Source organism: Benincasa hispida, chromosome 1, assembly GCF_027475165.1.
Source record: "Benincasa hispida cultivar pf3 chromosome 1, pf3_genome.v1.1, whole genome shotgun sequence".
In the NCBI taxonomy this organism is placed as follows: domain Eukaryota; kingdom Viridiplantae; phylum Streptophyta; class Magnoliopsida; order Cucurbitales; family Cucurbitaceae; genus Benincasa; species Benincasa hispida.
Window position 1 is genome coordinate 75,770,303 of NC_143478.1, and position 12,256 is coordinate 75,782,558.

At 29.7% G+C, this 12,256-nt stretch overlaps 1 protein-coding gene and 1 long non-coding RNA gene across 2 annotated transcripts; one reads left to right on the forward strand and one right to left on the reverse strand.

The window, feature by feature from the left end:
- Positions 1–7,802: 7,802 nt before the first annotated feature.
- On the reverse strand, positions 7,803–8,467 carry LOC120087665 (uncharacterized). Its single transcript, XR_016532306.1, has 2 exons — positions 8,333–8,467; positions 7,803–8,073 (listed from the first exon to the last, which is right to left on the reverse strand). It is a non-coding gene; the product is annotated as an uncharacterized LOC120087665 (long non-coding RNA).
- LOC120087657 (uncharacterized) lies at positions 7,860–9,194 on the forward strand. The gene is made up of 3 exons (XM_039044504.2): positions 7,860–8,138; positions 8,218–8,357; positions 8,462–9,194. The coding sequence occupies exons 1-3, from the start codon at positions 7,977–7,979 to the stop codon at positions 8,592–8,594; spliced, it is 435 nt and encodes a 144-aa protein (XP_038900432.1). The 5' UTR covers positions 7,860–7,976; the 3' UTR covers positions 8,595–9,194.
- Positions 9,195–12,256: the final 3,062 nt, after the last annotated feature.

Here is a 12,256-nt window from a genome sequence, read left to right on the forward strand (position 1 = left end):
CCAGATTGTCTCTTGCTACTTCAATAATAAACTATTGTCCTTCCCTTACCTTTTTTTTTCTACTTTTCCATCAAACTTGGACGACGAGTAAATTCTTAGTAGGGGATACTGACCATGTTATTGGAGCTTGGTGGGGTCCAATCTACTCCACAATAGGTTCGTTTTCTATCTTTTTTTCCCCTAAGGCCGATGATGATTTGTTATAAAATTCTGCACTCTAATTTTTTATTATGATTTCTGATTTGATTTTATTTCATTTCGATAATTAGATTAAAAAATTCTGCATCACTATTTTTCCTTATGTTTTGTAGACTGTTTTGTAATTTCTTCCTCCGTACATAGTAAAATTTTTTGATGTTTTTTTTTCCTGATCAATGATTTTTTTATCCATTGAAAGTGTTTCCAGTATTTTTACTAAATTCAGTTTTTGTACACTTAAATTGAACTTCAATTTTACAATTGTTATAACTATTTATTTTGTTTGTTTGGAGTTGGATTTATTCCAATGAAAGATCTATACCAAATCCTGAGACCCTCTAATATTTATTCTTATGTCCATTTATGTGTGAGATATTATGTTGTAATTATGCCCATTTTCAATAGATTTATTTTATGGTCAACCACCTAAAATTAATATTGAACTGACCATTACTTACTTTATGTATGTTTGAGTTAACTCTCTTTATTATGGGTTTAATGAGTTTACCGTTTGAACTTATGAGGTTCTCTCCTCACCAACCATCCTTATTTTATCTTCTACTTATACCTGAATTCCTCCTCATATTTTTTTAGACTACTCCATAGCTTCCTCTGATACATTGTGTTGGTACGTCCCTGCTCTAACTTTTTTTTTTCTTTCAAGTTTTTCTTAAACCACTTTTACATTCTCATATGTGTGGTTTGACTATTGCAATATGTTCTATTTCCTTCTTCTACCTCTGACTTGAACCTTATTCCCCATATAAGGTAGCTAACAAATGAAAGATTTCCCTACATAAGGTATGCTTCATTCCTTCCTTATATTCCAAGTAAGATCTGTCATTAACGTTTTCACGTGTGGACTGTCTTGAATACCATTCACTCCGAACATAATCAAAAGGTATGTTCTAGTATATTTTATTTTTACTTTAGTCGTATTGACCTACCCTTTGGTCTAATCATACTTATTTTTCTTTCATCTAGGGCCCAAACTAATCGAACATACATTTCGTAACTAGTTTGAGGTTCGTAAGTTTTACCTTCGGAGAAATATTTCTTCCATGTTTGTTGCTTGATTTGGTGAATAGTTGTAATGCAATGTGGTTTTGTATTTTTTCACTTGTATATTGATATTGTTGGAGACTTTTTTCCTTTGTGGACTTTGATTTGTTGTAAATAATTTGACGTTCGTTTTATGTTTCAATTTATAAATTTCAATTTAGAATTCTACCTATAAATTTAAATTGGTTCAATTTTTATTTCATTTTATTTTGTCTTACACTTTTTTTTGTAAAATTAAAAAGAAAATTATAAATGGGAATAGGATAAAAAAAACATCTATTTTTATTTATTTATATAAAGAATAACTATAAATACATAAAATTTATTTTTTTTTTAAAAGTAGTTGTACTGTAAATACAGAAAATAAAAAAGAAAATATTCCCTCTATATTTTTTTTAAAACTTTTCCAATGTAATGAATCGTTATAAAAATATTCTAATGTCTTAGAATGAAAGTTATGTTTAATATTATAAAAATATTGTAATCAAGACTAATTTTGAACGAAAGTTTCATGTAATATTTTTTAATACAATATAAATTCCATGACAATAAAGTATACGCATAGGAATAAGCAATAGCATAGGAATGAAAGTTAGTAAATTTTCAACATCATAAGCATAAGAGTAGCACATGAACGAAAGTTATTATCTTTTGAACATCATAAGTATATGAATAAAATAAAAACTCTTAAAATTATTTTCTAATATATCACCACCTCGTAGATTAAAGCTTAAGTATGAGATGAAAATAATCATCCTTTTAGAATTTGTTTTAGCTAGATATGAATTTTCATATATATATTTTCCCTTTTTCACTCTATAACCTTTTTTCAAAATTTTAATCCTCAAATTTTAACTAAAATCACATTGACTAATTTGTTTTATAATATGAAAGTATTGTCTTTTTTTAATATAATTTTTTTCAAACTCTTTTATGTATGACATTTTTAGATGATATTAATCATATATGACATTTTTAGATGATATTTATTTTATTAATTACATAAACTCTTTGTCTTTTTTTAATATAATCTTTTTTCAAACTCTTTATGTGTGACACTTTTAGATGATATTTATTTTATTAGTTATACAATTTAACCATTTATTGAAATTTTAGAGTATGCTTAAATTGTAGGCTAATATATTCTCAATTATTGTAATATATCTTAGAAAAATCTAATGATCCCCCCTATTATAATATTTATCTAGACTTGTTTCAATTTTACATAAACATACTTATAATTTGTCAACTAGAATATCTAGTTGTATAATTTAGGATACATATAAATAGTAAATGATTGCATGAAAACCCTTAAACCATAACCATTAGAACTACTGAATCCTAACTCCCAAAAGACCCTTCACCTCAACGCTTATCACTGGTATTGACTACTCCTATTTTGAAAATATAGGTAGATGAACAAACATAAATTCTATGAGGTATTCAATGGTCGTAACTCAGGGATGTACCTATCATAGCACGAATATCATAGTCAAGTCAATGAGTACAAAGATGCATTACACAAGTCGTATGAAACATTTGATGGAGTAGAGCATGCGTAGAGGTTTTATTGTATAATGCATGCTGGACCAGTTATGGTTATCCCTAACAAACCAATTAATAAACAACGCGTAGGACAATGTAGTACAACTATTGCATTGTAATAGGCTTCATTTGTGGGATGATCATAATGTATACTTGACTCGAGATAGTAGGACACGAGTGATGTACTCAGTTGTCAAGACTTGTCATTTTGTAACTAAAATTAAGTTCATTAATTGTATGTAATAAAATTCATCATTTCAAGATCGACATACTTCCCCCATTGTCCTAGTAAGATGGAGACTGTTCAAGAGCTATTATGCAGTCAACGCACTGTTAATGAGATATATCTACGAGGAGAGCAGGTGTACCAGATATCTCCATAGGCAGAGCAAGCATATTGGCAGAGCCATCTAGAGGGAGTAGTGACATTCTAGAATGAAATGATCGACATCATGCAATCAACCGCTAATATGTAGTCAACGCACATGGGCAGACTCGTTGCTTGGAAAACCGAGAAATATGAATTGGAATTTGGGCGTCGGAAGGAGGTAGCTCAGACCATATTTGGTATTGAAGAACTGGCTAAGGATGATAGACGCAACCTAATTGATATAATTGGCACAGACATACAAAAGACGAACTTCTTCCTCACTGTATCGGAAGAGAAACGACCATGGTACTACACACGCCTACTTGCTCGGACCCACTAGACCGACTACTAAATATTTCAACCCAAAAATGTATATTTTGTCAATTTATTTTCTGGAACGACCACATTTTCGGTCGTTTGATCTAATTTTTGTGATGTTCAGAAGAATATTATTGTACTACACTATCACATTCTCACCATAATATGAAATGAAAGGTAATTATTCTATGTACAATTTTAGTTCAACATATACGATCCATATTATATAAACATAAACTATTAAGCTATCCAATTATTCAACGTTTATGTGCACAACTCATTAATTTTTTTTTATAATAATGTTAAGTTAGCAAGATTCCATATACATATACAATATACCAATTCATAAGTAATTGAGTTGCAATATGACATGTATTTTGGTGGTATGTTTTACGGATTGAAGAGAATTAGAGTTAGTCTTTGAAAAGATTAATACAATGAAAAGAATATGTTATGTTTACAAATTGGAAAAAAAAATAGTCTTTCTAGTTTATGTCATAAAAGGGTTGAGAAAATAGGTGTATATATAGTTCAAAATTAATCGACAATAGCAAAGAAAAAAAAAGTAAAAATAAAAAGAAAAATAAAAAGAAAAACAAAACAAAAGAAAAAACCAATCTCATTTACAAAAACTGCATGAGATACCCCAACTCAACTCAACTCAGTACCCAAACACAGATTTTTAAACTCAGCTCAACTCAACTTTGCACAACAAATACAAATAATCTAACTCTCCATATAATAATTACCAACTTAATTCAATTCAACTCTCTACTTTTATCGTGAGTCAACGTCCCCTTAAAGAGATGTTTGGCATATATTAGGTGTACATTCACTATTAATTTTAATTTGGGGAAGTGCAAATGAGTTAGTTGTGTAAGAAGAAAAACTAAAGACTTTGTTTCAATCATTTGTAATATAAGTGGGGAGGGAGAGATCGAATTTTGGATGAAAATTTTAAAACAACTATGTTGATAAAACCATGGTGTATTTTGATGCATGATTCTGGACAAAACTCTAACGGCTGATTGAGAGTCAAAGGTGTTTCCTAATCCGTGTTAGAGTTATTTAAGAAAGAATCTTGCAGCGGTCTGATACTAGATCACGGACACTCTAAAACTTAAGTTAGTATTAAATCTAAAATGATATCAAGACACATATTCAAATTAAGTATGAAATAGTGTCAAGACATATATTCGACTTTCTATGAAGTATATCTATTAGGAGTCTAAATCATTAAATCTATATGCCTATGATTTATGAGAATTTAGATAAATAAAAGCACAACTGCAGTTCCAAAAGATTTTGCCTATGTTTAAGGTAAAAAGATATAGATTTTATGTCTAAGCCCTTTTCTAGATTGCTTTTATGTAAATCAAGTTTTATTTAACATTTTGGGTGTTAAACTCAACTTTGATATACTAGATGACTAATTTAGACTAATATTGAAAATAAAATTGATAAAAGCAAACTATGCTAGAGAGCAAAGTTATATTTTGTACATGAAAGGACTTATTCACCTCATTTAGAGTATTTACATATTTGAATTTCATCGAATACAAAAGTAGCAGAACTCAAGAATATTACAAAGAGATACTGCGAAATTGCACTAATTAAAATTTGGAGAAAAATAGTGAAATGGCTGGACAAAAAAATGCAACAATTGATGTGCAAAAGATGTCTTGAATCCTTGACTTCATGTATACTCTTCATGCTAGGATTTCTTCACGATCTTTTTTAGGCATAAAATTATTGAGAAACAAGCTGCATTTACTGAAGAAATTCTCTCCAAAGCTGCTGAAATATGATATTTTTCCCTTCCTAAAAATTTGTTTAGCTATCTCATATTGCAATTTTATAAGAATTGCAATTCTAGAAATTTCGCCAAATATCTTTCATAAAACATGAAAATTATAAGAAAAGAACTAAAAAAAAAAAAAAAAAAAAAATTCAAGGATCAATGATATTTAATAATCTCACATGAAAATATTCCAATTTCACAAGATTTTGTCCTAATTTAAGAAAAAAATATACCAAAATAATCCAATAACTTAGGTTTTTAGAGTTAAACAAGTCCCATAAATGAGACTTATCATTGGAACAGGTAATAGAGAGTAAAGAAGAGAGAATATTTTCGTTTCTATCCTCGTTTAACTAATGGGGACTTCTCCCACTCTTTGTCTTCCAATGTTGTCTAAATGGATGATTAAGTTATTTAACCTTAAAAGCTTAAGTTATTAAGGGAAAAATGTGTGTTTAATGTCATCATATGACACTATGAGTGATTTTATATAAAAACAAATCAAGCATGTGTTCTTAGTCATGATTAGTGAAATAAAGCACAATAAGTGTAATAATAATAGTCAAATTACTCATTCTTATATTTTTTATGTGATTTGCAACAATCCGTTAGGGTCGCAGTTGCACCCTATTAATATTAGATGATAGAATGTATAGTAGGTGAGAAGAGTCAATTTTGCATCTAGAATTTGCCCGAGTTGCTAGTACAACTTGACCTCATGTAAATAAATATATTCACTTCCTGGGATAAGCTCTAAAAAATTCCATGTGTTGCTGGAGATTCCTTGAAGAACTGCTACTTCAATCCTTTCTTTAGTTTTGGACACCTGATTTAAAAGAACAAGTACAAGGGTGATATTCACCTTTAAAGAGGTTGAGTCTGGCTAGATTAAGGAGGAAACTATAGAGTGTTGTTACTTGTTTTTCATCTTCATTGTACTTTTCCTGTCCTAGAATTTTTCGATGTCATCTACCTATTATTTAACCTTTATCTATTTTGAAACACCTTTTGTACTTTTTCAAGTTCAAATTAATATATATTCTTTTATCTATCTATCTACCTTGTGTTCTTTATTTTCTAGTATGGATTAAACCTTTTTTTGGATTCAAATATGTGGAAGGTAGATACCCAAGAGATGAAGAAAAACTCTACTTATGTCCATTTAGTTTTACTTAACATTTAGGTCCCGTCTTGGTAACCATTTCATTTTTGATTTTTTATATTTAAAAATTGAGCCTAAACTCTACTTTCACCTCAAAATTTCTTCATTTGTTATCTACTTATTACTAATGGTTTAAAAAAACAAATAAAATTTCCAAAACTAAAAAAAAAAAAGCTTTTAAAAACTCGTTTCTGTTTTTGGAATTTGGCTAATAATTCAGTAATTATACTTAAGAAAGATGTAAATCATTGTAAGAAATGAGGAGGAAAAATAGACCTAATTTTCAAAAACAAAAAACGAAATGGTTACCAAATGGGGTCTTAATAATTCATTTGCTTTATAGATTTTATTTATTATTATTAAACTACCTTGATCACCTAGGTTACAATACAATGATGAGTCTAATATTGGAAGAGTTAAGATAATATACGATTGTCATAAAAGCAGTATGGAAGAAAAGCCTAGACATAGGATTTCATTTGACCCCTAGAAAAAGGGTAATACCTATAGAATCACTAGAATTGCATACTAATTTATATAGGTTTCAAATTAGTCATAGAAATTTGTGTTTAATTGCTTAGTCTTCTAAAAGTAATTATGAAAGAGAATTGAAAAGGCGTTGAATTTGATTCATAATACTAAGTGACAGTCAAAACTAAATGACAGTTAGGGTAGATTACGAGCGCAATTTAATCACATACAACTTACCCCGTCTCGCTTGAAAAAGAAAGATGTGAGTGTAGATAGGTGACTGAAGGTTGAAACGATTTTGAATCCCACTTTTGTCTCATTATCTTTTCACATTACTTCCCCTACTTTTTCCTTGTTTTCGAGCACTTTACTTTATCATTGTTTATTTCGAGTAGACAACAAACTCTAATAATATAGAAAAAGAAAGGAATTCGCCTAAGAGCACGTAGAAGCGGTGCAGATGTGACGTGGACATACACTGAAATGAACCACTGCCAAATGATAAAAGACGATAAAAAAAAAAGATTGACTTAAAAGTTAAAAGTAGTTGGCCATCCCCCAATAATTTGATGAAGTTTATAATTTGAAGCAACATCTGGACAATGAATTTCAAAATCTATCGTCTTTATCATTATTATTTTTTACTGTGAAATGGGATTGCTTCAAAATAGATAAATAAATAAAAGATTGGGAGATGCGATGTTCAAATTTGATGGTCTAAATTTATGCCAGTTAAATTATACTCACATAAAAGGTAAAAGCCAAATGAAAAATTTGAGTAAAAAAGTAGATAATATATCATTTTTTTGTTTCAGACAATGTTAGGTTATGGATTTGATTGAATGTCCAATAAAATTGAGTTACCCGCATGAGTATAGAAAAGATTCAATGGCCAAGTTGACAATAAATTAATGAAAGGGCTGAAGATAAGCAAATTGATTGGGACCTATAAAATTTTATAATCTGCAACATTTCAATGCTTTCTTCTTTAAAATCTATTGAAAGAAGGTTTGATTTTACGTAAAACATATTTTTAAAGCTCGAAGCGAATGGCAGCCACAAATTGCAGATCTCCTCTTCTTCCCCGAAAATCTATTACATCTCTTCAAACTAAACCTCTAAGCAAGACTTTTATGCTGTTCAAACCTGCAAAAGTTTCAGTCAACAGAACTCTCACACTCCAAATTACATCTTCTGTGAAGAACAACCTGGTAAGTTTGTGATTGTGCGTGTGTGTATAGATTTGTTTGATCAGATCATCGTGCCTTACAGTGTAGTTGATTTTGGCAGGTTTTCGAGGATCGTTCTAATGGTGTGATTTGCTACAGAGATGAGGATGGAGAGATTATTTGCGAAGGATATGATGACGAAAAGCCTCGTATTGAACAAGAGATCGAGAAATTACCTTGTGAAAAGTCTCGTCGTCGAAGGTAGAAATTAAAATCAGATCTGGATTCATTCTCGAGGTATTGTATTGTAACAGCTTTCTCTTGTTGGTTTTGATTTCTTGTTCTGTTTTTCGGCGGAGTTTCAGATCAGATAGGGAATCGGAGATGGATCGTCTTCTACTGCAGCAAAATTGGGAGAAGCGATTAGAAGCCATTAATGGCGGTGCGGGAAGTGGAAGAGGAGAGCTTCGAATTCGAGCGAATGGTTACAGTTTGTAGAAATGCGTTTACCTCTAAAATGGAAGTTTGCAGCCTACAGGTTGAGTGAAAGAGAAAATGGGAAATTGCGGTTAATCCCTTTTGTGGTAAGTAGTAACCATGTAAATCACTGGAGTTTATATATATATATATATAATTTAAATAATGCAACGTATAAGGAATGATGTCTATTGTATCCCTAATGCGATGGTAATCTCCATGAATATACAACAAAATGTGAGAAGAAAATATTGAGAAGTGAGAGTTGCATAGTGACCATCTCTATCGTGAGAAAAATGAAGATCACAATATAGATGGCCACGTGATGACCATATTCATTTCTTAATATTTTTCTTATATTTTGCTGTGTTTTTCCCATGAGTATTGCGTGAGAAAAATAAACATTGCAATAGAGATGGTCATCACATTAGGGCTAAAATAGACATCATCCCTAATGTGATACATTATAAATTAAAGCATTAAGGCTAAAATAGACATCATCCCTAATCTGTATCCTAATCTTTTAGAAATTGACATATTGCTATATCCTATTGTATCCATATCTCGTATCTATATCCGTATCTGTACTGCATATAGAAATGGTAATTGTTGTTTTATGTATCAAGTATGTTTATATGTTAGTTACTTGTCAAATATACCCTAACATTGTGAGCAATAATCTTTTGCATCAAATGTTGTATTTTTCCGTCAGTATATTTTTATTTTTTATAGGTTAAAAAATAAGAGATTTAAGGTTTGTGTCGATTTAGTTCTTGAAGTTAAAAAATGTCCTCTGAACTTTCAATTTTTCATCCTATAAATTTTTTAACTTAAAAAATGTCTAATAAATTCTTAACCTTTTAAATATGTGTTTCCAATAAGTTCTTGGTTTAATTTTATGTCTAATAAATTATGGACACACGTTTTACATTTTACACTTTTAAAAATTCATGGATCCATCAAACACAAAAATTGGAAGTTAGTTGTTAGACATTAAAAAAAAAAAAAAAAATACTATTTTATATCAAAGTAATTATTAATCTTTAAAACTTTGGAATACATAAAAGACTTATTAGACACAAAATTACAAATTTACATACTTATATTAGGTATAAACTTAAAAGTTTAGTGACTCAATTTACAATTTAACATCTTTAATATCTTTATCATACTTATAGTTCTATCCCTTTTATTTATGTGAGTGTTTGGGATAAAATCAGTGTTGTTAATTCAATTTATCTCAAGACAAATGAAATTTATAATGCTAAAATAACAATTAAAACTAACACTAGTTATAGCAGAAGTAAGAGGCCAATCCAGAAGGAACCTCTATTAATTGGCAAGATTTTGATTATTGAATCCCAAAATATAACAAATGGGGGGTTTGTTTGTTTTAAAGAAAACTAAGTATAATCAAAGTAAAAGCAATTGTAACAAAATTTTTATTTATTTATTATTTTTATTATTTTTTAACGGAATTCAAAATTCTAGTAAGCCAATTGCACGGATCTTGGCAACGGCGCCAATTTGTTCGGGATAAAATCGATGTCGTTAATTCAATTTAACTCAAGACAAATGAAATTTATAATGCTCAAACAACAACTAAAACTAACACGTAGTTATAGTAGAAGGAAGAGGTCGATCCACAAGGAACCTCTATTAATTGGCAAGATTTTGATTATTGAATTCCAAAATGTAATAAATGCGGGGTTTGTTTGTTTTAAAGAAAAATAAGTACAATCAAAGTAAAAGAAATTGTAACAATTTTATTTTATTTTTTATTTTTTTTAAAGGAATTCAAAATTCTAATAAGCCAATTGCATGGATCCTGGCAACGACACCAATTTGTTCGAGATAAAATTGATGTCCTTGATTCAATTTAACCTAATACAAATGAAATTTATAATGCTCAAATAACAACTAAAACTAACACGTAGTTATAGCGGAAGTAAGAGGTCGATCCACAAGGAACCTCTATTAATTAGCAAGATTTTGATTATTGAATTTCGAAATGTAACAAATGGGAGGTTTGTTTATTTTAAAGAAAACTAAGTACAATCAAAGTAAAAGCAATTGTAACAAAAACTTCTCCCTTTTTTTTTTTTTTTTTTAAGTAAAAAATTGATAGAGAGATTTTAGGGAAATCTTTATTAACTAGGTTAATTCTATTGATCTTGAACAATTACATGAAAATTCAACATTCCATAATCCAATAGGGTAAAAACCCTAAAGATCCAATTAGCTAATTAACATGTACCCTATCAATTAGCCCTAATCTAAGTAAAAAACACTTCAATTCAACAAATTTATGTTCTTTTCTTAGATTGCCTTAGAAACAAGGGTTCTCATGATTATGACTTTCAAGAAACCCATTAGAGTAAATTTCAAGAACGATTATTTGAATGCTCTAAACTAAGAAGTTCAGGAATTAATTTCGGAAAGAAAGTCTTAATTAAAACAAGAAGTCTTAATTTTTGCAACCTATCTTACTATTATGCATCAGTGTCAAGCAAGATATGCATCAGTGTCAAGCAAGATTTGCATACAAAAAATTAATAGAATCAAGGCGTCAATTATTTTCCATTAATTTCTATTCAAATTCAACACAAGAACATTCAAGAATGCAGAAAATTCAAGAAAATACACAAAAAATCTTAAGAAACTAAACTTCGACTAAAGATTTCCCAAGAAATTTATTTACATAGTCATAAATTGGAGAAGTCTTGAAGGAATCCATTGAAGAATTGATGAAATACATGAAGAAATTCACAAAAAAACTTGTGAATTTACAAGAAATCTCTCAAGACAAAAGTAATTTCGTGGTTTTCTCTTTAATTTTTGAACTAAAATTTCCCTCTTTATCAAAGAATGAAAATCTCTCTCTTGTGAAATCTGGAAAATCGAAGCATATATCTGATGTGGGTCACAGGTGTTGCGACCCTAACTCGACACTGGCTCCAACGTTCGGTTGCGCAAAGGCGTGCACATATTTTATTTTTTTTCATCAACTTCCAGAGCGTTGCAACATTGGGTATAGCATTGCGATGCTGCCCTGTTTTTGTACCTACTGTCTTCCAGTGTTAGGCAAGCTTTGGACTTAGTTTTGTTGGGAGCATTGCGACGCTCCGAGTGTTGCTTGAGGCATGCAGATTTGGTTCATTTGAGGATGGAATGGTAATGTGGCATTGCTTCTTCTTCTTAGTTGATTTTTTTGGCTAATTTGACTCCATTTAGCTCCAAACTTCTCGTAATGACTCCAAAAGTGTCGGGATTGGATTTTACCTACAAAATGGACATTTTAATCAAACAAATAACATAGAATTGATGGAATTAACATAGAAAATATAGCTATTTTCAAGACTTATCAGTGAGGCACAAAATTTTCTCGCTACGTTTTTTGGTTACACACAATGTTCAAAATATCGAGGTCTCAATTTTATTAAAATACCAATGGCAATACAAATTTTAAGAAATCTTATACAAATCGACAGAAATTGTAATAATTAGTTACTAAACTTTGATTGCGACTTAATTAGATTATAATTTACCATTTTTAATCATCAAATCTATAAAGTAAGACGACATTTAGTTGTATATTGTAAATGTGTAAATATCGATGATGAAGGAATGAAATTCCAAGTGTAAATGCATGTGCCAATATAATTCAATTTGAAAAAATCAAA